The sequence below is a fragment of the Excalfactoria chinensis genome, chromosome 2 (genome assembly GCF_039878825.1).
Source record: "Excalfactoria chinensis isolate bCotChi1 chromosome 2, bCotChi1.hap2, whole genome shotgun sequence".
NCBI lineage: Eukaryota > Metazoa > Chordata > Aves > Galliformes > Phasianidae > Excalfactoria > Excalfactoria chinensis.
The window spans coordinates 40,875,758-40,903,127 of NC_092826.1; the positions used below are offsets into that span (position 1 = coordinate 40,875,758).

At 41.0% G+C, this 27,370-nt stretch overlaps 1 protein-coding gene across 2 annotated transcripts in view; it reads left to right on the forward strand.

Moving 5' to 3' along the window:
• KLHL14 (kelch like family member 14) overlaps positions 1-27,370 on the forward strand; it is a 57,693-nt gene that overhangs the window by 20,156 nt on the left and 10,167 nt on the right. For both annotated transcript variants that reach the window (XM_072329236.1, XM_072329237.1), the window contains 2 exons: positions 22,401-22,490; positions 26,901-26,979. In XM_072329236.1, coding sequence (XP_072185337.1) covers positions 22,401-22,490; positions 26,901-26,979 — 169 coding nt within the window. The remainder of the gene's footprint in view (positions 1-22,400; positions 22,491-26,900; positions 26,980-27,370) is intronic.

The window sequence follows — 27,370 nt, forward strand, 5'->3', positions numbered from 1 at the left end:
CTCATTTTCTGTGGTCCATGTTGGTGACATTGGGAGGTAGGGATACCATCTACCAAACTTGATCCTGGGTGCAGCCACTGAAGAGGGGATGTGGTCTCCTCTCACCCTGCACTGAGAAAAGCCCCAGAAATTACTCAGTGGGATCTGTGAATTCAGGTGCAGACAAATGCTTGCCTCTTGTGTTTATTCCTTTCTTTTCTCTTTGGAGTGGCTGTTGGACCTATTCCTTTACTTAGGGCTCTGTGTCCTGCCTTGTGCGATGCACAGGGAACGCAAAACGCCAGCCATCAGGAACTGCTGTCTCCATGCAAGCCATAGCTCTGTATTTGGAGCCGTGAAGACGGTTACAGGTGGAACAGCACAAGCTATTGAGTATGACAGCTCAGCAGAGTAGCAATCTCATTTTGTTTCCACTAAGAGAATAGATCTATTGGCAGGGGATACTGCCCACCTCTCTCTGCCTGGCTACCCAAAGCACCAAACGCATCAGTACTAATGGGAGTAATTCTAAAGGAATCAGGAAAACAACTTGCCTTGTTCATAGATCCAGAAGAGGAGGGGAAGCGTGCACCCATTTCCAATTTTTTAATGTCATCATCTATAGGCAAGAATGCTATGGCTCAAGGGATCGGTAGATTTTTCACAGTCTAGTATTACTGTGTATATTTCCTGTCTTGTATTTCTCATAGAGTTATTTTTTCTATGTTGGCAACAAAGGATAGAGCCAGAAAAAAGAGAAAGCACGTGGCATTAAACAAACATTTTTTGCCACCTAATTTTATTTGATGGGGTCACGGGCCTAACCTGAGATTCAATAAGGTGCACGTTTCTGTATAGTTTGAAACATTTCTTACTGCACAGTCATGCCTGAGCAAAGTAGAGGATTTTATAGACTGTATGGCCAAGTACAGCGAGCAGATCTTTACTGTGTGATTTCTTTTCAGCCTTGCTTACACATACATAACCCCAGTTCATTTTTTAACCGAGTGCTGCCTATGTCACGTAATAGCATCTGGCTGCTACTGGCAGTGACACAAACTGAAGCTGATGGGTGTTTGATAATCCTTACCAACAGTGAAAGTTGTGCTCTCTGAAGGAGTTTTCATTGTTCTATGAGGTTTTACTGTCCTTGTAACTACATACTGGGTGTGGGACAATTGGGGTCCCCATATCACAGCCTTATGCCTCATTGGCCCGAATCCGATGCCACTACTTCTGTTTTAATTTTGAGCTACATCTCTGCCAGGAATCATGGGACTCCTTTGGTTGTTCGTTTTATCCTCAACGTTTAAGATTAATTAAACTTTAAAGATGTGAAATAACATTTTATTTGTTAGAATTATTCTGTAATCAATGCAAGTTTCAAAATCCGAAGCCTATAAAGATTTTTTTTGTGTGTGTTCAGAATTGCATAGCTCTCCCAAAAACCCTACTGCTAAGGCAATGATGTATTACTTTCACTTTCATTATATGTTTTTAATCAGAGCGTGACTTCACACTAGACAAAGCGATGCTTTATGCATGGTCTCACTTGTTTTTTGCTAAAATCTTTTGACATGATTAATTTTACTTTAATGCTTTTGTCTTGTTGTAATGGTAAAGATGATGAGTATAAACCAGGACAAAAAATACATGCTTTTCAGTCATAATGCCTCTGAGCATTTAAAAAGATAGTAAATGAAAGAAAAAAATATCACAAGAGACTGATCCAACTGGAATTAAATTTCTTGCTACCTGAACAGAGAATGAAAGAAATAAATAAAAACGATGCAGTCCTTGTTTTATTTTTGGTGGGGTTTTTTGTATTATTTTTTTTTTCATAGCAGTGTATACATCTGTCTGATTAGAAGTGATAAGTAGGAGATAAAAGGTGTCTTACACATTTTGAGGTATGCTCTCAGTGCTGGGCTTTTTGTCTGTCCAAAGCACGAAGGGGTAAAATATTAGGAAACATTACTGAACACTTAGAGGGCACTTCCCATCTGTAGTAAGCTGCAGCTTTCCTTCACATCAGTACTTCTTTTCTTAAGAAGATGCTAACTGTAACATGCCTTACCCTCCCTAGATAACCACGTTGTCTGTCTAAATCATGAAGAGGAATCAAGAAGCATTAAAATGACCCCAAATACACGTACAGGCAGTAGTGCATTTTTGCTTAGGTATTGAACTTGGTTTGGATTTGAAACCAATGTAAAAGCCAATGACATTGGCCAATGAAAAGTGTAACACAGGTGATATACTTGGGTGGGGAGGACAAGGAAATGCATAAAAGGTCACCGGAGTGGAGAGTTTTACCAGGATAACCGGCACCTCCTTTCTAGTCACCTAGATAGCCTTAACCTGATTTTAACTCTCTCAAATTTCTGTGAACTTCCTGCTCTTTACAAGGTCTACTTCAGTCCACTGTGTTTGGTCAGTGTGGGAGAACAATGAATCAGGCACTTTGATTTCGTTCTCCATCTCTCTCCTTCATGCCAGCAGCAATAATGCAATATCAGGGAGTTGTCAGTTACTTGTCTGCCTTTGTCTGATGGGTACAACAAGCAGCCAGTAACCTTTCTGTGCGCCTTTGTGAGTGTATCTTCCTTCCCCAGATTAGCTGTGTTTCTTTTCACACGAGGCAACTTCTACTTCAGGTAGCTTGGTTAGCATACAACATATTTTTATTTCAGTCGTTCTGACTTGTGGATTTTCCTTCATTGCAGTCTGTGACAGTGCTGTCTCCCAGGCAGCAGTCCTCCAACTTCAGTAACAGCATTCTGAGTGTCAGCCTGCACTTAAATGTACTGGTGGTTCTACAAAGCCTTTCATAAGTGCACAGGCATTATTTATTCATTTTTACCAACAGAGAATTCATGTAAGAAGAAGCAAAAAGGGTTTGCTTCATGTAGTTGTTAGCATCAGAGAACCTGGGTCACTCTTTGTCCCAGCCTGCATTTTTTTACTGCCAGGACAGGGGTATTTCTTTCTTTTCTATTTCTGCTGGCAGTTCTGTGATACTTTACTGTGTCAACCTTTATTGTACAGGACAGCATGCTTTCTTTCCTGGGTAAGTTAACAAGAAACCCATGCTCCACTGTTTTCTGTAATGACTTCAGCACTGCAGTTTGTTGGTACTTTGTGTGTATTAGTGCCTTATCCAGTTTTCCCTTAAAAACTCCTCCGTATTTTCTGTCTCAGAGGAATGTACAAAAACATGTAGTATGATCTATATGCTTACATCACAGGTTCTTAAGAGAAATTTTCAAAGGCATTAATATTAGTTTAAGTACTACTGTATGCCTAGCAGATACTGTGCTGTTGGATATTTTTACTTCTTTTAAGTAGACGCATTCAGTGTAGAACTTATACTTTCTAAAAGAATGTTAGTATGTTAGAAGAAAAGGTTTCCTCCTTCAGTTTACCCCTAAACAACTGATAGACTGAATGAAAGAAGTGGTGCTCGCAAAAAGTGAGTAGAGTCAGATGGACAAGTTAAATCTCTTGACATGTGCCAGTTATAATTTCTTTTTTGTCACCTGTGAGAATAATACATACTTACGTTAATCAAAAATGTGTCTTGATGAACAACTCTTGGCAGCCCTGATAAATTTCTTCTCTCTTACTTCATTTATCCAGCAGTCTGGGATGCTGCAGTTTCTGCTCTAGTGCTGTATCGAGGATGGTTTCACAACTGCATTGAAAGCTTGAGCAAGCATTAGTGCATTACTAAGGCAGAAGTCTTAATATTACCTGCTAGGCAAAATCAGTGATTGTGGTAGGTATATGTAGAAGACATATAACAATTTCAACTTATTTATAGAGCAGATTATTCTGTGTATTCCCCACTTTATTCATAAGCATGGTGTATCATAGGTAGGGGACACCTTTCTCTTCCTATATTCTCCATTCCTTTATATCTTTCTACATGGTGTCTTTTAAATGGCCAGTCATACTAATGTTTCTAGGCTTTAAGTCCAGATGCAGTCTGTTTGTGCTGGTCTGTTTGCTGAAGCCTTCAACAGTCTTTCAGCTTTTCTTGGCTGCCTTCTGCCATTTGTCAGATGTCTGAACGCCATCTACCTTTATGGAACCGTGGCTGTATGATTTTTTTTCATTTTCTTTTGCATGTGCAGAGATAACTTCCAGGATGTTGATTTTTCTTTTGCATTTACAGTCCTGCCTGAATCTTTTCATCATCATCCTCAGAAGCTCCACAAGCAGTTACTTTCAGGTGAAGTCCAAAAGTCTTACCTAAATGTTCTGCTACATATTTGTGCTCAGCCAGGACTGTTTGTGGGTATAGCCTTATTCCAAAATGTCCTTAGGCAGAGGCCAAGACAGTGAGGTGCCAAGAGGTGAGGCATGGGCTGGCTTCAGGTTAGAAGCTGGCAGGTGTAAGACAGATGAAATATCAGGTGTGTCATTCCACATCTTACAAAGAAAGCTGCTGATTTCTGGAGATGCCAGTCCCTGCTGTATCCTAGCAAGTAAATCTAAACCTTTGACTCAAAACCTTCTTCCTCTGTTGTAGATCTTACTTATTTCTACCTCCTATTTCAACTTCAGTTACTCATCTTTACAGATCATTTGAGAATGACAGTTTGATTTTGCAGCAGCTTTTGCAGATTTTTTTTTTTTTCCATGGCAAAATAAAACATTATCTAAATTGTGAGAAAAAGATAAAGGCAACTGAAATTCAAGTTTCTGCATTACCCTACTTTGCCCAAGTCAGAGTATAATGTCTTTGAGTCCTTCATATATGTCCCAATGGATGTTTTATAGCTTTGTCCACCGTTTCAGCAAAGCCAATTGTGGATCAGTAGCAGCATGGCTACAAAGAAGTTGCCATGCCTTTCCCAGTAAACCCAAGTGAACAACATAGCCTAAGTGCATAGACTTAATGTAGCCTTAAAGGATATTCAGCATTTCAGGTTTTCTTGACTCATGAGGATCTTGTTTCTGCTGTAAATATACAAACTGTTCTCCAAGCAGAGTAGCAACTGAAAGCTATGTTGGCTTAGGTTCTGTTTAAAGCAAATGCCTCATTTGGATGGATGTAGATTTCAGTAAAGTCACATAATTTCCAGTGAAAGGGAGTATCACCAAAAACTTTCTTACCAGCATTTTGTAGGTCCCTTAAAGCTATTTGGCCAGTGTCTCTAAAAACTGAGCCCTTTGGAATAGATAGCTTCCATGCTGAATTGTGTGGTGTGGGGTGAATTTAGTGTGTACTGTAAACATGGCTTTCTGCTTGTTAGATGATTTCAGGTAAAATGTATGTGTCCATTCTCATCTGGTTGCACTGCAGTTTACGTAGCAGTAGTGGGAACCAGGCATGTATGGAGATGAAAATCAAATCTGGTGTCTTCCTAGTTGCTTACTTCAGAAAGCAGTCTCTTTTCTAGTATCTATTGTGACATTTTATTTATGTACAAATGGGATGCAAACAGGGTTGCAAAGCAACACTAGCCGGGCAAAATGTAATCATAATTCTCATAGAAATCCTCTGACTTATTGAGAAATTGATAACTCATATTATATATATATATTCTCCTTTCAAATCTTCTTAAAACAAAGCAGTTTCCTTCCAAGAAGTTCTGTTTGTAATTATCTGAAATACAAATTTAGGAAACCTACCTTATTTTTCTCAGTTTCCTACTGCTGTTAGTGTTTCTCACAGCTTCCTTTGTTCCTTTCTTCCTTTCCTTCCCTATCCTTCCTCCCTTCCCTACCACTACACCCTCCCTCTGTTAAGGACAGAAATAAAATTTACTATGGACTTGATTTGTTTTTTTCTTAGCTTTGTCTCATACCAGGTGTTGTATGAGCTACTGTTTTCATTTAACTGAATGCTGGAGTAAGGATCTGCAGGAACAGCCTAATAGGTCTTTATGGGGATGGTTTTTGGTATGTTGCTTTATCACATTTATATATTGTGATTCTACTCCCAAATGGAGATTGTGCTACTATAGGGTATGCAACTGCAAAATGACTGTTCATACTGAGGGGGGAAAAAAAAGTGTTAACAAATTGAATAGTAATGAATTAACCTGCAGAAAAAGCATTTTGCCCTAGTACACAGAAACCCTGCATAACTAGAGCATATAATTTTAAATGAAGCAGGCTCTAGGAATGCCTCAATGGGTGTGATGTCGACAGTAGCTCATAATTCATGGATATGAATTATGGCTGAGTATCAGGAAAAAACTTTCTGACATTGAGATCTATTAGGTTGTGGAATAATCCCCCATGGGAAATGGTGGAAATTCCATTGCTGCAAGCCAGACTGAGTCATAGGAAAGGTACAAATCCTGGCTCGGCCTTAACCTTTTAGGGAAAATGAATTAATTGTGTGGGTGGGTGCACAGCCTAATTAGGTGATGTTGGTCTGGGGTGAGCAGAAAAAGTCCAACAGGGGCTGGTTTGGTCTGTAGTGCAGTGCATAGCAGGAGCTGTGTTTTCAGCACTGAGAGGGCAGCTGGTTTCAGGTGCCTAGCAGCAGACAGCATCCGTGTGGGGACTAGGACTGGGGCAGCCCTGCTCCAGCTCCTGGGGATTGCTGGGAGGGACAGTGAGAGGGAATTGGCTTCCCCTTTGTCTCTTGAATGCTACCAAGTGAGCCTACCCAGATGCTCTAAGGGTTCAGCAAACACCCATGGCTTACAGTATCTGATGTGAGCCTGTAGCTCTCAATGACTGAATCTGAAATTCCTTAATTTTGTAACAATTAAGTACTGTTTTCACTGCATACAATTTTAGCTTTAAAAACATTCAACTCTGAGATGGGCTAAACAGGTAAGGACAGTCAGACCTACGAGTGCAACGCTTTCAGATGGGGAGGCTCAGGAAATGACATTAATAGAAGTTGTTAAAATAGATTTTAATAGAACAATCATGATAAATAGTGTAATAGGTGCATTTCTACTCTTCCTATCTCTCCCCTCTGAGAAGGGAAGAACAGAATGTGTGGGTCTGATCTTGACTCCTGGTAGTCAGGAATTACAGCTGTTTAACTAGCATGTGCACCTTATGTAGAAGATGCTTTTCTGATTGCAATGACATGAAAAGAATGTCAGTTACCAGATGAGAAAGAGCTAGACTTCTTTTTTTCCTAGATGGATCGTTAAAGAGTAACAGAAAATTCCAATTAAAGGTCATGGAGTGGTTTTCTGCCCTCATGCATGTGTAAGGCATTGCGCAGCCTTAACTAACGGAGAATTTGACTCCCAAATTTTCTCATTTGCTGGATGCAAAACTGAAAGGAAATCTTTATGGCCAGCTTATAAGGCTATATAATGAAAAATTACAACAGCAGAAAAATGTATGCGTATCATATCTCTAATTCAGCAAAGTATTAATCACACTGATGTTCAGCAGTGTGTTTAAATACATGCTTAAGTACTTTATAAAGTACTGACTGTAAACATCTTTATATGACTGTGCGTTATCATAGGACGGAGATTATCTGTGTGCTATCTCCAGGAAAGTGAAGTCATGTTGGGAGCCATGGCAGGCGGTACAGAGCTGGGTGACACATGGTGTCCAGTGCAGTGTTTGGGTCTCCATCCTAGGTCTTCTTAACACATTTCAGGGGCTTTCTGTACCAGGTTCAGTTTCCCCCAGCAAAGTTGGAGCCACTATTCTCTTATCAGCTCATGGGTACTCTCCAGCACAACTAGAAAGAAAGGATCATTTAAACACTCAGATTTTTCTTAACTGCAAAGATTTACAGCAGCAGTAAAACCCTTCTCCTAGAGCAACGATCTGACCTCAGCTGCTTCATTTTAACAGGCTGGCTTCTCCTAGCAGAGGATGGCTGTCATGGAAAGGGTTTGCCCCCAGGAAAAATACCTCGAGTGCACTCCTGAAGCAGTCTCAACCACTTGAGAGCTTTCCCTGGAAAATTTTCATATTGGGTAAAAAAAAAATTGTTGTCCTCATAGAAAATAAGCAGTTCCTTAAAGTCCTCTAGCTTTACACGGGCATGAAAATGGCAGCGTCCTACAGATGTGAAGATACGTCTTTATTCAAACAAACTATTCTGTTACTTAATGCTAAGCTCGCTGTTTCAGAAGAAAATGTTTTTATGCAGAAAGCTCCTATTGATCTACCGGCATCTAATGATTTTCACAATAAATAAATAAAATCTTCAGAGCTGGCCATTTACCCATAGAACATCACAGTTATTTGCCTCTGCTTCTGAAGACGCTAATTAATTTTGCAGACCATGAAGTTTGGTCCCCAGAGCCCCGAGTTCCTCTCTGGCACATGGGAGAAGGCTCCAGCAGACAGGATGTTCTTTCGGGTGCTGGAGCTGCCTGTGGATTCTTGTGGGTTGCGATCTTTCCTCTGGTTTAGCAAGGGACTGGAAGGTCTCTTCTTACTTATGGATACATAGCTGTAATGTAACGCCAAATTACTGCAAGATTCATGAGTGCACGGTTCCTGGGTACAAGGAATCTCTGTTAGGAGTGCAGGTGTGATGAGCTAGTCATTGGCTTTCATTGGTTTTCTGCTGCCCAAGGAAGGCAGACACCAAAGCAGCCTTCTGAGTCCCCAGCTGGAGCTGTTTTAGGTAGGTAGCAGAGAATGATGTAAAATTACCTGGAAAAAAGCACAAGCTCAGGATAGCCTGAGCTTTTAGAAATAAGAAAAGTGAATTGCATGCGCCAAATTTATGTTGCTTCATGAAAGCTGTGGATGAAACATACTTTAAAATGATTAGGAGCAGCCCACAGATGCTAAAAATCTGGAGATGAGGATTTAATTTGACTGTGTTGATTGTTCCTATGTGCCTTCATAGCTTGTGGATACAGTACCTATTAATTAAACTCAGGCCTTGGACCCACTGGGCCATCTGAAACAAAAGGAAAACCTGAGAGTGCACTAGTTTGAGCTAAGTCATGGAATTTCTTCAGGTATCACTGAACTGTACTGCAGCAATTTCAGTACTCACAGTTCTACCCTGGGAGTGTTCCCACTCAGAACAGCAATAATGCTGCCCTTTGTCATGAGCCTAAAGAAAGCCCGAGTGCCTGATTCTGATTCTTTCAGGGAACTTCCTGCTGAGTAAAATTAGCGGCATTGCCAACACTTTTATCTCTGATCTTGCACATTTATGTATTAAGGCAAAGCTTTGTGATTTGGCTGATTGTTTTTGAAATGGGAGGGTTGGATCTCACGGTTGAAAATTAAAAGTAAATTGGAAGTAAATTGAAGGAGCGTCAAGTGTCTGTAGTGTCCTGCAGTTAGTGGTATGGACTGCAGTTCTTAGAAACATTTTGGGTTATCAGCAACTTGTACCATGAATGAATACATGTTCACAAGTAATGTGAAGTACGTTCATTGAAGTTGTGCATATGAACCCTATGTGCTGCAATAGAAGAAGGACTGATTTGAAAGCCTTCATGTAGCTGATTGTACGCTAATGTCTTAGCAGGCTCCCAAAGTCTGAAGTTCAGCTTTAAGAACGTTTTGGATAGTGGAGGTGTTTCTCTAACAAGAACACCGCTGTTTCTTGGGATCCTATAGTCAGTGCAAAATTTCAGTCATACAGCGTGCAAACGAAGTATGCTGGCATGAGAAATAGGCTGATTTCACCAGCTCATTTTGTAGGTATTTGCTATTACTGCTTGTTTGTTGTCAGTGGATTTTTGTTGTTGTTGTTTTTGAGTCTAAAACCTTTGTAATTTGTTATAATCAAAGGATTGCAGGGGATCCAATTCACCTATTTTTCTTAAAGTCAGCAGCCACTAGTTGAGCCACAGCACACGCTAGTGCTCGTGTTCCTCAGTGGTTACAAATGTGAGGTAAAAGGTGCTCTTCTGAACATTTCTAACCAATGTTTTAAGATAGTTTGAGCCAGTGGCTTTTATAATTTTTAGCAGCTACAAGCAGTAGCTGCTGCCCAGCAGATCTGGGAATCAAAATTGTTTGTATCATTTTTGTAAAAACTTATTTATTTTAACCTGATGTGGACCATCAGTGTCTGTATGAGTGCACATGAGCAACTGTACTGTATAAGGGATTATATTCTATCTTTAGTAATTTTTATGGAGACTGTGGACACATTGAACAGAATCAATCTGCGTTAATGTCCCATAAAGATGCATGCAAGAAGGAATTGGAGGTGTGCTTACCCCAGTCTGTGGTGTAGCTGCCCTCTGGTACGAGTGGCCTTCCATTCCTGAATGGAAGGAAGATGAAAAAGAAAAGACCAGCTTCAAAATGATCCAGGTTTTTTTGCTCTCCTTCTCTTGACCACTTAGAAAAGGAAGAGGAGCTCGCAGGAGCAGGTCTGGGACAGAGTGCTATAGGAGTGATTTTTGAATACCTGCATTTCATGGGAGGCTGGAAGAAAGCTGGATGCTGGGAAGGAGTGCTCAGTTGTATTTGACTTTCAGGTTTGATAATTAGTGTTACTGGGGTGGATGATGCCCTATACTTCTGCATATCACCTCTTTAAAGAGGTGAGACGATAGCTGTAATTATGGTTTACTTTGAAGCAATCCAGGTTGGGATTAGCCTTGAAGACAGCCTGTAGTCTCCTCTGGAATAGGAGAAAGAACTATCTTAGAGAGGTTCTGTAGGTTATTTTTTTTTGTCTCACAGTTTCCTCAAAGCCTCTTTCCCCTTCCCTACTCTTATAGTGGGAAAGCACTCTTTCTCAAAAGCAAGCATGTTGCTTCCAATAATGAAGAGAGAGGGTGGGAGCTTTGCAATGTATTGGCAGGGAAGGGAACTGTGCCTGCTGTATTTCACTGGGACTGGTGTGTGGAAGAGAAAAGCAGATGTGTGTGAACTGCAGGAGAAATCGCTGAGTGATTCTCATGCAGTGTGGGTTTGGGGAGCTGAGTCAGAGCCTGAGCACTCCCAGCGCCCATCATACCTAGTGGAGACGGAGGGGTTCAGCATCCAACAGGATCAATGTGCAAAGCATTTATTGTTTCTTGTTCTTTTGTCTGTACTGCGTGTGATTTCCTCCTTTTCACATTGAATGCGAGGAACAAACAGAAGCTAACTGCCTGGGAGGAAGCTGGCTGTTTCTTTCTTTTTTGTGTGTGCTGTATTTCACCCCTTTGTTTTTGGTTGGTTGTGAAACGTAAAGCCAAAATATGATGGAAATGCTTTTCCAAGGGGAGGGGGAAGGCGAGAACAGCGCACACCATCTAGTGGCTTAGCATACAACTACTGGCTGGAAGGAGATGGGCAAGGAAGAAATGCGATAGGAGGAGGAGGAGGACTCCTGCAACTCTTGCCATGAACTCAATGTGCTTTGGACTCTGCAGCTCTGAGATGGGTGATCCAGAAATGCTGGAGCAGCTGCCGGGTACAGAACCACTCAGCTGTCTATCAAACCAAGAGTGTATCACACACAAATGAGTTGCACTGAGCACAGGTCACTTGAAAAGAACATTAGAAAGCTGGTGACATCAAGCCCTCTGAATCGGGAAATGTGAAAATTAAGCTGCTTCTGCAACCTTAATTTGGCCTCTGTTTGCTTAAGCATTAAGATACAATCTCTACTGATAACACGTGCTATTCTTTGTCATGTGTCAGTGCACAGAAGGGACTGTGCTGAATTTCTGCTCCCAGTATTCTTTCTCTGTTGCTCAGCAAGTAGATCCAGTCTATCATACATGACTAAAATCTTTTTCTGAAGATGGATTTTTTTCCCCAAGGTTTCCTTCCCAGTGTTTACAATGACAGAATCTGACTGCTTCATTGGCTGTTAGTGTATTTTGCCTCGTCCTCTTTGTGAAGAGCATAGTCAGTCACTGTTAGAATTTTGCAGTTAAGGAACAGAGGTGCAATGAAATCCAAGTCAGGGGTATCCTTTACTTTGAGGGGCCCATTTCAAGACCACTTCAGGCCTTGTTTTCCTGAATGCCTTTCCAGTCTGCTTTAGTTACAAGAGCACAAACAGACCACTCTGGCGTGTCTGACACAGAGGTCAGACACACACAGTGGCTGTTCTCAGAATAGGTGAAGCAGGTAGTTGTGGACAATGTTAGCTTTAGGGACTTGCCTAGCACCGCAGTAAGAGTGTAGCACAGGCAGGGACAAAATCCTGCCTTTTCAGAGTTGAAGCAGCCTATTGTAATCTGAAGTCTCTTTCAGCATTGTGTGGTTCATTCACAGGGCAGTCCTATCCCCTGCACAGGGGCTATGGTTATATGATGCATTAAGCTGTTGCTGTTTTTTCAAGTTCCATCCTATGATCCTGTCTCCTTCGTTTCAGTGCTGAAACTTGTTCAACTCTCAGGTGAGCTCGCTTCGGGCATTAAATCAAAATGAAACTATCATCTCTTGTTTTCTGTGTTAGTTTTTCTACCAAATTACTGCCTTGAAAGGGCTCACTGAGGAGTGTCAAGGAGAAACTGTGCTGGCATGAAGAGGGCCCTGGATTGCCTGATCTGTGAGGGGGACATGACCACAGCATTGAATGGTGTCCAATCTAATGGTTTCGTACCATGTGTGCTGTTGCTGTGGTTAATGCAAGCTTGCCCTGTTGCTGATACATCAGTCCTTCCCTCATGGCCTCTTGTTATGCTTCATTATCTACAGGTCTCTGGTATTTGTGACTGAGCCCTCAACAAGATGGGTAACTGGAAAGTATCAGGGTTAGGCTTTATCAGCATGAATATAGAGGTACTGGAGGAAATCTGTGCTGCTGTCTCTCATACTGATAGTCCATAACAAACAACACAAGCTTTCACCAAGATCTGCTGACAACAGAGGGGTGTCAGAAGTCCAGGATTCTGGGCTGTGAGTCAATATCTGCTACTGTATTTGTAGATGTACCAGCTCTTCCTCCAGTCCTGGTCTCTTTTGCCATATCACCTATGACATGACCTGACTTATCCCAGTCTGTTCTTTTCAATTTCATTCTCTTCTTGAATTTCATCCAGGCTCCAATAGAACCTTGTCCAAGCCATGGTTGCCAGCACAATGTCCTGGTTTTATTTTTGTCTCATCCTCACTTTACTTCACCAGACTAAGTAAAAGTCATGAACAATAGTTTGCAAATAAGCATCTTCAACAAAGATTGCAAGCCATTGAAGATACCTAGCTATGTATTATTATTTTTTAGGTATTTATGATTAATCATAACAATTATTTTTAATTTACTACAATGTACGTGTCTAATCCTGAACAACATAGACAGTATTTAAATTAACCTGACCTTTCATCCTATTCATCAACAGTCCATGACCATGCATGCATGTGATTTGTGAATTATTGATGGTTCTGTGTGAACATGGTTCACTCCATGAATTTTGACACCACTTGATTTGAATAGCAACTACTTGCACTGGGATATTTAGCTTGGTATTTAATTTTAAGATACATTGTTTTGTTTCTGTTTCCTGTTTGAAAAACTTCTAAATTCAAATTGTTTTTTTTGAGCTGACAGAACAAAGTATCTGGTATGAATGCTCACACGTAGTGAATTTTCCCTATCTTTGTGATTTAGGCATTAAAACACATTTTTATTAGGTTTTTTGTTGTTGTTTTTTGTGTGTTTTCTGAAAATGTAAAGAATTACAGTTACTATAGAAAGAAAAATAAATTTAATATTAATTTAGTCCAGATTTATTGCTGGATATGTTTTTTTAATATACTTATTTGATTTGTCTCTGTACAGATGTACAAAATAAGTGGTCTCCGCTGATTTTACATAATTTTGCTTCTCTGAATTACTCATGGGTCTGCCATTTGCCTTCCTTGAGACTCCATCTGTGGGGAGAGCTCTAAGAAAACATTTTAAACCTCATTTCTTGTGGAGGAAACACTCTGCAGTTTGTGTGCATTTATTCCATTGTGTCCTTCTATGTTTAGTACATTTTACAGTAGGCTCTTTTGTCCACACCCCAAGCAAGATGAATATTATGAATTATATTTATCTGTCTGACACTTTTTCATGTCAACACTGAAACACTTGACATCCTGGCATCCTGATTTTGATGATGATGAGAGCATTTATTTCTTCCAGGGCAACTCTTAAGTGCTGTTTGTTTCATGCTATTTGTAGGGATTTGTAGAAAGGGGAAAGTCTGGACTGCAGTCCTTGCTCAGACAGAAACGTTTTTGCCTGCAGGTATGTGTCAGAGTTCAGTGAGGGCTGCTGGCTTCAAGAGGACAGGCCATAACAAATTCCATCCAGGAGACAAGGCCATAGGACTTGAGACAAGCTACTGTGTACCTACATAGCATCCATCCAACACAATGACTACCTGCAGCATAGGTCTGAGATCAGTCAGGGCTGGAGGTGGGGCTGGAAGCAAGCACACCTACTGTATTACTCAGACCAGAACTGGTTGCCCAGACCCAAGCTGAAATTGGGCTCCTTGGCCCATGGGCAGCTGTATTGGTGGAGACTTCAAGCTGGTCAGTGCCAGTAAGTCCAACTGTGGCCCTCAGACCCAATTATCTGAGTAGCTAGTCCATTAAAGATGAACTCGGAGCATTACTGTGACTGTTGGCAAGGATTCCTGAATGGAATATTTGTGGTTATTCTGGACTAATAGCTGCAGAGGGAACTAAGCAAATGTGCATGTCTTGGGGTCAGTTAGAAAACAACTCACAAATGGGCCACTGCTCCTGGTGAAGGCCTTCCTTCCCATGGCACTAGTGGAAGAGGGGATGTATGTCCTTGAGCAGCTATCTTAGAGGATCTAAAAGTCTCCAGTGAGGCAAAATAGTGTTTCTTTCTGGAGCTTTCTGGCAACTCTGCCGTGGTTTTATCCCATCAGGGACTATTCATCATTTCTTCCATGTGGAGATTTTGTTGTGTGAAGTGTCACATATGAATGTTTCATCATGAGACTATTATGATGTGACGAGATGTCATTCCCCGGTAATATATGTCGGGCTCTACATTAGAGACCATAAATCCAGGCCCAAGTAGGTATACAGCATATTCTGTTGGGAAACAGCTATCACTGAGGTAACGTTGCATAACTCACTACGGTGAACAAAAAGTGTTGCATGATAAGCTGTCTGACACCAGGCCAGGAGAGTCCTAGAGAGGGTCTGGGTGGGCTTGGGCAGTGGGTTGGCAGATGGCTAGTGGATAACAAAGCAAGAGGAGCTGTTCATGGCTCCTAAAACTGTAATTTGTAATGTTCCCATAGGATCATATATTAGATCCCACTGTTCTGCTTCATGACAAGAAGTTGGGTGTATTCATTTACACGGGCTTCTCAGGCACTGCATCAGCAGTTCAGCTGAGAGGAGTTATTTCCATTAGGGAAGGGAATGGGGAAGCACTGCAGAGTGGTTTTCTATGCACAGTGAGGATTGTGCCAGGACTTTGGTACTGGTGCTAATGTGCAAATGCAGGATTTTCCTACTTGATCAAGACACTGTTGATCCAAGTGGGCAGCCTTATTTTTATTACTCAGATGAAATACAAGTATGTGCTTGCAGCTTTCAAAATATATGGGTAAAACTTGCTCTTGCAAATAGTCAAATATGTCTGCTTCTGAAAAGCTAGTTAAGTTTTAAGTTTGCTGCCATAGGGTGAATTTTAATCATGGAAGTAGACGGGGCTGTACTTAGAACTTGCATCTCAGTAACTTTAAAACAATTTGTTTTGAGGGGAGCTGTGCATGCCAGCTGTTCCTGATGCAACATTTGCCTAGTCTGGTGCTTCAACACGTGTTGAAATGTCTTATTGTAGATGCTCACATAAGAAAAAAAATGTCTATCAAAACAAAGTATGAACCTTGCTGAAGCCTGTCTCATTATTTCAAAGAATGTATCAAATTAATAACTCCCAGCATTTAAATGAAAAATATTTTCATTAATATGGAATACATTCAGAACATGAAATATCTTCCTTAGTATGAAATATCTTCCGCTACGTTGTGAATTGTTTCAGGTACCTCCATCTGCTCAGATCACTTTTTCTTTAGTACTTACATGAATACTTTGAATTGAAGGTAGATTTTAAACTTAGGTTTTCATTTTACCTTTGCTCCCTTACAATCTCAGTTAAGTAGAGGCTGTGTCCTGGATGAACTCTGCTGGCCTCTGCCCATTGTACTTGTAATGGTTTGAATGGAGTTAATGCAGAACTAGCATGGATATGAAGAGGTTGGGAAATGTCTATCAGAGCTTGTGGAGCTCTCTGTGGTACAGCTGGACCATAGCTATTCTAGGTGGTTGCCCTAGGAGGTGACTGAGGCACAGTGCCTTAGTCTCACATCTTAGGATTTCTGCTCTTGATGACTGCTGTTGGATTGTCCCAAGCTCCCTACACTGAGTTAAGCTCAGGCTCCAGACTGGTACTGGCATGTTACTGGGACATGTTACGCAACTATTTGCTTGAATTTGAGATGGCAAAGTGTAGTTTGCAGATACATTAACAGAGGTATTTGCCATTTACTCTTCATTGTTCTCCTCTTTTAACATTTTTTTCATTATCTTTTGAGCAGAAAATACCAGTGGGTAGGAACCTGATGCCTTCAAAAGTCTGTTCACCGAGGCTAAGATTTCATAGTTATTGTGGTCAGTCTTTCCCCACAGTTATTTAATAACTAACAGTTGAAGTGAACAATTCACAGAGGAATTCTAGCATTTATTTATATAACCTCTTGGTGAGTAATAACAAGTAACATGCAGTAGAAATATATAGTCTTCATGCAAATGATTTATGAACCAAAGAAAAGGCAATCAGTATTACTTGCTCTCCTTACAGCAAGTAATTGAACCAACTGTCCTCTGGCTAACATTTTTGGGAGTGGATCGGAAACAAAATGTTATGTTTCTGCCATGAGCAAATCACATTCTCCTACAGTGAGTTTGCAGGTGCCTTCTGTATGGGAGTGAAACATCTTCTCACGTTACTCTGCCCTCTGGAGAGATGTGGAAAGACTCAGTTTTCAAGCAGCATTTGTTGAATATTATGCATCCAACAAGTTAGGCAGCTAATATTGTGGAAGGTCATTATTGCCTCCTTATATTTTCTGGTAATGATATCCTGGTCCTGGAAGCACTCTCTTCTCTTGCATCATCTGCACAGTTCATTAGAGATGATAACCATGACTTTTCGGTGTGTGCTGCGTCTTGAAGGGGCTGTGCTCAAGCTATGCAGCATCTTAGGAAGAGATTTCTTGGCTTTCATCACAGTACCTCCTATATCCCAAGCAGCTGAACGTTTCAGGGTTGTGAAAAATCTACAGACTTTTTTATTTAAGTCCTTGAATAGAAGAATCAAGTGCAGTTTCTGAGAGCTTTTAGCAGAGCAGGGGCGTAGTTGTGGGCTGTATCACAACTTCCAGATCACCTGGAACCAATGTTCATCTCTGTCTTTAGACATGCCATTCCTATTCTGTGTTTTTCTCTGCTGGTTAGTATCAAAGTGAGGAATTGGTCGCCCTTGGATAATGTGTCAAGAGCAACCAGATATCGTTTCCTAAATGTACGAGGGCTGCTCTGAAAGTAATGCCTCCTCTTTTACTGTGTTGACCCATAACACTAGAGGTTGGTGGTATGGCAATAGATATTGAGCCTTCCCACCAGTGTTCCATTACATTTTGTTGCCATGTGACAGATGGTAGCAGAGGGGCAGTCTGACATAACAGCATCAGACATGGAAGTGCTTGTGAAGGAAGGCTGTGTTATTGAATTCCTCCACGTGGAAAAAATGGCACCCTTTGACATTCATCGGTGCTTATTGAACATTTATGGAGACCAACAAGTGGACATGAGCACAGTGAAGGGTGGGAGGTGCATTTCAGCCGTGGCAACAGCAGTGACAAAGACAAGCCTCGTTCCAAATAGCTGTGCATGTCACAAAATGAAGAGTGTCTCAGTCAGCTTTTGCATGTGAATCAGCAGATAGCAGTTAAGGAACTGTGTATGAAGCTGAATATCAGCTTCAGTGCATTGGAAACAATTGTGTCAATGTTGGAATGTTGCATAGTTTGTGCCAGGGGGGTCCTGTGACTGCTCATAAGGCAATTGATAGGACACCATATGCAAATTCTTCAGGTCCTCTTGAACCAATCCAAGGCTGAAATTGGTAGTTTCCTGGATCACATCATTACTGATTAAGAGATATCATGTCATCACTGTGAGCTGAAGTCAAAAACAGCAGCCCATGAAGTGGTGACATGAATTCACCATTCAAGACACAGCCCTCAGTGGGTAATGTGCACTGTCTTTGGGGATAGGAAAGGGGTGACTCTTCTGGATTTCTTGGAGCCCAGACCAACCGTCAGCTCTGATGATTGCCCTGTGATGCTGGCTGAGCTGAAGGCTCGAACTTCCAAAGTCCATCCAGAGAAGAAGGCAGCCTTTCTCTTGAATGCAGTAATGCCAGGCCCCATACTGCTTTGAAGATCATGAAGCATACTGCTGGTCCTGGCTGGACTGTCCCACCACACCCAGTGTGTAGTCCAGACTTGGCATCTTCTGACTTCCATCTGTTTGGACCAATGAAATATGAATGGCACGGGCTGCAATTTCCTAGCAACAACACTGTCACAGCAGCTGTAAAACAGTGGGTCACGTCCACTGGTGCAGATTTGTCTGAGCTGTTAATTGCTGGCAAAAATGCCTAGCTCATAATTGTGACAAAGTTGAAAAATAGTATTTTTGGAGTTGCGTATTTGCTCTGTCAGATACTGTTACTGTACTCCTTGAGTATGTTGTCGTTTCCATGGAAATAAATGGGAGGCATTACTTTTGGAGCGACCTAGGTACAATTCTTGGCAGAAATGAAATAAAACTGGATAAGGCAAACAGTACATGTCATTTTCTGTGGGCTAAGTGAGAGATATCATTCAAGTTCTCAGCATTCAAAAGTTGGAGGTGCCTTTGGAGCATGATGGCATCTGGCTGACCACAGCCGTTATGGTTGAGAGGGTTTTGATTCATGAGTGTTGTCTTTGTCTCTTCTGCCTTCCAGATCATTCTCAAGCGTAGATCAGTGGTTTAGTTTCAACCTGGAAAGTGCTTCCTGTTGCATATATGTACATGAAAAAAATCTTCCCACTTTAGGGGAGGTCTAAATTGCATGAGAAAAGGGCTGGTGGGGGCACTGTCTTATCTAGGGCTGCTTGGACTTGTTTCTTCTCTTGGTCTGAGGGTGCACAAAAGTAACAGAGTTTTGGAAAGTGTGTGAGGGGAGAGGGCTTAGGATATGTGGGTTCTGCTTGCTACTTCTAATCCACATCTGTCTGTCTCAAGTCATTCCCTGTCACCTATCACCTTGGTAGCTGAGCATGTTTCTAGGTGACCATGGCTTTTTTTTCCATCTTTTTGCCTGTTTAATAGTCTTCTCCTTTTTAAATCTTACTTTAATAAAGTTGAGAATTCTTGCACAGGATTATAAACATGTGTTATTAAATTTTAAATCTGTTTTGAAAGTGCCTCTATCCTACTCCCTCCTAGTAAAGTGACCTTTTTAAATGGAGGGAAGTGGGTTTAGATGACAGTCATGATAAATGCGGTCATGTTCACTCAATAAAATAAGGCCCAGTGCATTTGAGGATAAATCAGTGAAATGTACAGCCCCACCTGTCTGTCTCCATCATTCATTTCCACTGTCACTTTCACAGTGGCTGATGGATCACAGTTGCTGTAAAATTAGACAGCCTTTAATCTCATTTCATCCTGATTAGCTTCTCCTTACCCTTTCCCTCTAACTCACTGACTGACACGCTAAAAACTCACACTGGGCTGTGTTTGAGCACGGCGTACAAACTTCTCTTCAAATACCCTTTTTGCGGGGCAGGCAGGTGGTGTTCCACTGGCTGTAAGTGGAAAAAGGAGAGGATGTGATTTTCACACAACTAAAGCAAAGCATCAGACAAAGGCTCATGTAGCAAGAATGGAAGCAGCAATCTGGGCAGTGTGTGTGATGGACCAAATTCTTCCTGTTACATCCTGGAAAGCTCAGGGAGTTTGTGAAGGCTGTCGCTAACAGAAACTGAATTGGCAAGCTCCCTAGCATGTAATTTTGACTGTATATATGAAAGTTAGCTCCTGTACGGATGTGTGTTCATAAGGAGTTATAGCTTATGACAGAAGTTTTCAGGTGCTTTCCTTTTATAGCGGTCTTGTTCATTGCCCTAGTTTTGATCTCTCTGTGTAATTCATGACTGTGAGGGACCCTGAAAATGATCAAGGAGAAAGGCTGTGACGTTGATGATTTCCCCATTTCAGTGCAAAAACTCCCTCAGGTGCTGACAGCATTGCCCAAATACCACCCTCCTGTCCTGGGAAAGCTTCCCTGGGGATTTCCTGTGAGCTGCAGATGTTTGCTCAGGTCATTTGGGCCCAGTCTCCCAACAGTGGGAACATTGCCATTGAGTAAAGTGGGAGCTGGGATTATCGTCATAATTATCATCATAAGTGTGGGAGTCTTATTGCGTAGTTTGTGTGCATGGAAACAGCAGAAAGACTTAAAATATAATTTCTTCCTCTTCTGGCCCTGTTTGTGTCAATATGGAGGATAAAGTATTTTCAAAAAGTGGGAATACAACACATGAAAAATATGCATGTGTCTGCACACAAGTCTTAGATAGATAGTACGTCTCTTCAAATTGCCTGAAGGAAGAGCCTGACTCAACCTCTGTCTTGGGCCTGATTTGAGAATGCTGTAGCACATTGGGCTAGGTAGGAACTCAAGACCCTGCAGACTGGTCTTCAGGAACATCTTTTTGAGAGGAGTGATCCCAAAGGCGTCAAAGGGAGACAGCTGACTTCTTGGGGGAAGTCGGATTCATTCTGTAGCATAAGTAAGTTTCCACAAAATCCAGGGAAGTTCAGAGGGTTTGAGAGATTTTAAGATGGGAAGATGTTTGAGATTAATGAAATGGGAGAAGCGTGGTATGGGGACTAAGAAAATAAACATCTCTGTCATTCTTTCATCCCGCTGTGGCAATCTATAGGCAGTATAAATTCTTTGGCATTGCCAAGTACAGGATTACATTCCAGTTGTGTTAAGTTTGCTAAAAACAAATAACAACAATTAGTGATCTTCCACTGTACTTAGCTGCCCAATTTAAGAATTGTTTCACTTACATGACTTCTAAGAGCGCAGGCTATGAAAATGGGATTTGACCTTTACTAAAACCAAACCTTACCTATTTGTCCTTGCCTTGGTGAAAACTTCAGGAAGAAGCTGAAATGAGCCCACTTGATCCCTAAGAAAACGCATCCCAAATAACAGAGCTGCACGCATTTCTTATTATTTTTATTTGCATACGCTGTACTGCACGGCCGCATTCTGAGGAAAATAAAAGACAATAAAACAAATGAAATGAGAGATATATCACCCAAAATAATCCAAGTGTGAGATAGGCTGCCTTTTTTTTTTTTTTTTTTTTTTTTGGCATTGGCAAAAGAGCACAAAGTAAGAGCTGGCCCTGAGTCATATTGATTTCCCACTGCACTGGTTTCCTAAGTGCTCTGTTGATCCGTGTCAAGCAATAAGTTCCCTGCCTGTACATGCACATCACCTCCCCATTTGTCCTCACCTAGATTTAAGGTACCCATATGATGAGCTGAACAAGGACATCATTTTTCCTACTGGTGTCACTGGGCCAAAACTACTATATGTGTTATGATAGCTAATGCTGCCTAAGTTTTCATTTACCAAATAATATCAGTAGTGCTGTATGCCGCAGCACAGTAATGTATGCGTATTATGTATAGGTAAGCCCTTATTTTTGTGTTTTAATGCTTATGGTGGAAAATGTAAATTGAAAAAAAAAAAATAGAATATTGTGACTGTGCTTGGTCTACAGTAATTCCAACGCCTCCAAAAAGAAAGGATACCGCAAACCTAATGCCACAGTTTTGATCTTTGTTAACAAAGGGCTTCCTGATTAGATGAATAGAAAATGTGTGATTGTGCTGCTAATGACATTGTACAGGAAATTAAGCGTATACATTTGGAAAAGGCATTAAATCAGCAGGACCTTAATTTAAAAACTTAAAACTGTATGGAAATGCAGCTTGTTCATTGCTGTGTAATAGAAAGCTACTGAACACACTGACTCTTCTTGTGGAAACATTGCCAACAGAACAAAGCTGGGCTGAGGTTTTTATAATGTTTCTTAGCGTACCAGGATCCCCAGCATCTGCTTATTCCAGGAAAACATCAGACAACTTCACTCATTTTAGCAGATTCATTTTAAAGCAGCATATATGTGGGTGTGGGGGAGAACACCAAGGGGCCAGCATTCCTGTTTTATTCTTCAATTATCCGCAAGATCCAGTAATGTGAAATTACTAATAAGCATCTGTTTCTGCTGTTAATTCGTCAGACATATGTGCTCGGGGTGCGTGCCTTCTATTTACTTTGTACAACTCCCATCACGGTGTTGTATTTTGTACCTTTGGAAGTTTTTATGGAATCCATGCCCTGAGCTGACAAAGAACTCGCTCTTTGCTTGCAGTTATGCCATACAACAGTGCGCATCATTGTGTCGTGGAAGTGGAAAACTTCTTGTTTGTACTCGGAGGAGAAGACCAATGGAACCCTAACGGTATGTACACAGTATTAAAAGACAGGCAGTATCTGCCTTCCTGTGTCTGTCGGGTCAGCTGATGTGGTCATTAGCAAGTGATTTTGAGGACCTGTAGCCAAATTGTTGAGCTACCAAAGGCTACTTTCAGCTATTGATGTAATAAATATCTGGTACTTCATCATTAGCATCTCTGTCATTCATCAGCTCCCACCTCCCTCGAGAAATGCCACAGGCAGCAGAACAGACTCTTTCAAGTGCATGCACCAGGCAGCAGCTGTTAAGAATTTTAACCTTCATTTCCAGTCTCCTTCCAGTCATAATATAATAATGCAATTGCAGTAGATGAATGCTTCCTTTCTATTGTCAAACCAGATACTCGCAGCTAAAGTTGTTAATGTGTTAATTATCTAGACCGAGATTCTTAAACTGGTCCCTTTTTTAGTCTTGTGCGAGAGCTTCTCATATAGATTATCTGCTGCTACCTTCTTTGATTTGATTACTTCATAAATTTACTGCAAAGAGAAATTAAACAATTTAACAGGCTTCTGAGCAAAGCAAAAGGAGAGTGCCATGCCTTGCAAAATTCACAAAATAGTCAAGACATTGTTAAAAAGCTTGCACACGAAGAAAGAGTTGTAGTTGTAGCAGCCTGTGTAACAGAGATAATTATGACTGAGAAACCATAAAACAGCTTGCAGGTACACATTTTTACTTTAAAACACCAGAGGATCCAGCTGAAATTACATATACTGCATATATTTTATTGTGAATGCCCCATTTCAGCATCTGCACTAAACCAAATTATAGAAAATTGTTACATCTGTTCGCTTCCTAAAACCTGAGACAAACAATCCAGTGCACTCTAGAAACATATTTCCGGTGTAGTTAAAAATATCACTAAATGTCTTGGGAGAAGAGCCCTTCAGTTCTGCGGTTTGAATCTCCTTTATACTATGCTATATTATGCAGGAAGTACCGGGTCATAATTAATGGTAATTATTATTAGGAGTATCAGCCACAGTCAACAACTGAGGGCCCCCGTTGTGCTTGGTGGTAAGCAGATAACAAAAGGCAGACCTTGTTCCAGGCAGTTTATAATCAAATAGCCATGTCATGTGGAGGATGAAAGAAGAGACAAATAATTATATGCCATTTAAAGATGTGGAAACTGAGTCACAACCTAATAGAGAGTTGTAAGAAGGGATGCATGCCCTGCGACTGAGACAGGACTTGAGCACATGGTTTGTGACATGGATAGTGCTCTGATACTAAGGCTGCCTAGATCACTTCCTGATCTGAAGACGCATGCTGCAGACATCCAATAGCTTCCTTGATCTGTGGGTATCAGAGAGCTGTGATTTGTCCGTAGAGAAGTTACATGTGAAGGAGGTGGGAGCAGTATTGATACCAATCTCTTTACGAACTTACCCCAAGCAAAGTGGATCCTATTGGTCTCAAAAAGTAGACCTGAAATCATAAACTATATTCAGAGGTATTTCTGGACTAGTTCTTTCTTGAAACTGATTTGCTCAAAGTTTGTAGCTACGTGGCAACTGCTCACACACGCTCACTTCTGTGTAAAGACCTTTGCCTGCTATCCTCATAGTAAAGAAGGGGCTTCAAATGAACCTAACAACCTAACGTGAGCTTTCCTGACAGTGCATTTCAATGATTCCGATACAAATGGAAATGTGTGAAGTGTTGTTTCAGTGAATAGTGGCAATGGAAGGAGCCTTATGTGTTTTTTTATGCACTGTGCCAATTCTTGGGAAGCAGGGTGTACCCCAAGGAGTGACCCTGCACATCCTGTGCTGCTCCTCTGACTTCCTGACAACCTAGGGAGCGTGGTGATATTTCTTCTCATTTTTTACATCTTTCTATGGCATCACCTTTCCGGTCACAAAGGATCCTTGCATGAGTAAATGTTGATGAAAGCAGATTGCAGAGCGCTGGCATGGATTTAGGACAAACATTTGTAACCTTCAGAGCCCTTCACCTTTTGGCATGAGTGCAGAAACCTTGCTGTAGAGAGCAGAGCAGCATCTGCCTCCTTTTCTCTCATTATCCCAATTTACAACTCCCAATTTCTGTTTACTTCTCAGTTTCTGCCTTCTGACAAGCGCTTCATGGCATGTGCAACCCTACTGACTGATGAGCAAGACAAAATAATAGATACAGTTGTCTTTGAAACTGAATTCCAAAATTAAATTGGAATGAACCCATTTATACCAGGCAGCTTAAAGAGGTTATCAAATCCTTCTCCTGCCATCAAAGGCATCGTACAGTCCCATTTTGTAAATTTTCTAAGCTCCATTTGAAAAGCAGTTGGATTTTTAGCCCGCTCTACTCCTGTTGGAAAGCTGTTAGAGAATCCAATTGCTCTCAATGACTAGGAGCCTTATTCTAATTTCCAGTAAAATGTATTCTTTGACTGTCTAAATCACCTTGTTCTCATGCCAGAGTTGGCCTTTAGCTTAATAGCTTTTCCCCTCCTGGAGATTTGTTCCTCTGATGTATTACAGGCAGCATTCCTCTTCCCTTTCAGCTTTTGTTTTGCTGGGTACAACAAGCCAAGTTCTGCTGGAGTTTATCTCCTGCCATAAGATAAACATCTTGTTCTTTTTGTCATCCTTGTGGTTCTTCTTTGTGCCCCTTCCAGTTTGATTTCATCTCCTTTCCTATGAAGTGACCATATTTGTATCCCGTATCCCACTCTATTCACAATAAAATCTCATTCTACACCGTGCTGCACGATCTGATACGTACATGGTATTTGTACCTAATATGTGTATGATGCACTATGTTAAGAGGCCAAGGTCCCCAGATCAGAACTTTGTAAGACACGAGTGAAAAAGCTGCCATTTAACCAATATCTTCTGAAGTCCCAAGTAACTCAGGAAGATGCAGTAAGTAGAGCAGAAACCTCCTCACAGGAATTGAAACTTGTGATCGATACTTACCTTGTTTGGTAATCCCGCTTTTGCAGTAGAAATAGACAAATGCATGTCCTAAACAGTGAGACCTGGCTGGTCAGGTCCTGCTATTTTATTGTTGATTGAATTTATAACTCTCGCTATCTGTTCTTCTAAATTGTCATTGTAGACTAAAGGAATTCAGATAAGTCTACCATCTCTAAACCCAGTGGAAAAAAATGCCAGTTTTCCTTTAGTATGTAAGACTCTCACCCTATGCTCTGAGATGAGTTTGAGCTCAGCATGCAGCAAGTTTGGTCTTCAGTAGGCGCCGTACTGGATTTGGAACATGATTATACATGGCAAGAAAATGAGTTTGCTTCCAAATAGAGTGGTCAATGCTTTCTTTCTCTGTAATCTTGTAGAACATGATCTTAAATGATTATGAATACAGATTCTAGCTGTATAATTTTTCTTCTCAACAGTCTCTTGATGGTCTATTTACACATGCTGAACTAAGTGTAGAATGCAGCAAGTAAAGCGAACCAGTCCTACAGAGGCTTTTCAGATGCAAAAATATTCACCTTGTAGAATGCCCAGTGACCATTTATAGAACTGTGACATATGCAGTTGGGTTGTTCTGCTGTCCTTTGAAGCCTCTAATTCAATTTTTTAGTCACACTTACACAAACAGAGGTTTCTTTTTCAAAGGTCCTCATCTGTTGAAGTCTCAGGTGTTACAAGAAATTGCCGTACACTCTCTTGCTTCAGTTTTCTCGCTCTGATGTCAATCTGCATGTAAAATAAGATGGAATCTTAGTGTCGTGAAGACATGCATACAGTTCTTGGGTTTGACAGCAAGATAAGCTAGTTAGCCAGCATATGTTCATGTTTCACATTTTAGCTATCACACCTGGAGTAAGACTGTAAGAGTGTATTCCCCCTTCGATGCACATGCGTAACTCCTCCTAACTTACACTGAAAGCACATGATAGAATAAGCCATCTGGGGCAAACACTGCGTACCCCATGCTGAATGGCTTATGTGACTTCTAGTTACTTGCACAGTGTTTTTGCTATGTTCCACATAGAGGTGAAGAGAAAGAAATGCACATGTTCTCCCTGTGATTTTTTACCTGACACAAAACACTCTAACCATAAAATACTATAGGGATATTCTCTTTTGGGCAGTAATTTTGTTTAGTACTGTGATTTACGGTGGCTGTGAAAGTACCACAGCATCTATAAGTAAATTTAAATACATGTTTTCAAGATCTTATTACAGAGAGCAAGAATAATCTCCATCCACTTTTACTGCTAACAATTGCTAATTCAAACCTTGTAGTGCCCCATTTGTTGAATTATTACTGTACACATAGTATAATCATACATTGTTGTAAACGGGGTAACCCTTCATAAAAGCTGGCAACTTGTGAAATATGTGTAATTTATAATACAATAATGATGTTAAATACATGAAACGAACAGCTGAGTGTCAAAATAATCTGTCTTTACAGGGAAGCACAGCACAAACTTTGTTAGCCGATACGATCCCAGGTTTAACAGCTGGATACAACTTCCACCCATGCAAGAGAGGTAAAAACCTACACGTTTTACAATGTATGTTTTATCATCCTAAGAGCAGCAGAAGTTTGGCTTAGTGTGGGGAGTAAGGGCACCTACCTTGCAAAATCTGAGATAAAACTGCAGCGTGCAGTTGCTTCCCATTTGTCTCCTAATTTTTTTAAACATTCCAGATTCAAAACTCCACATGCCAAACCCTGCAGTGCTAACTCGTGCAAAATAACCGTGGACTTTGTGCAATTACTGGTTGCCCGAGTGCAGACTGAAGGGTTTTTCTGAAGTCTCCGTAGTGTCCTGTCACGTTACCTGACTGAAGTGTCATGATGTGTTTGCAGTAAACAAGCGGTAATTATAGACAGATATCGTACAGAGAGCTGAAACCTTCATATGTTGACCCCATCCC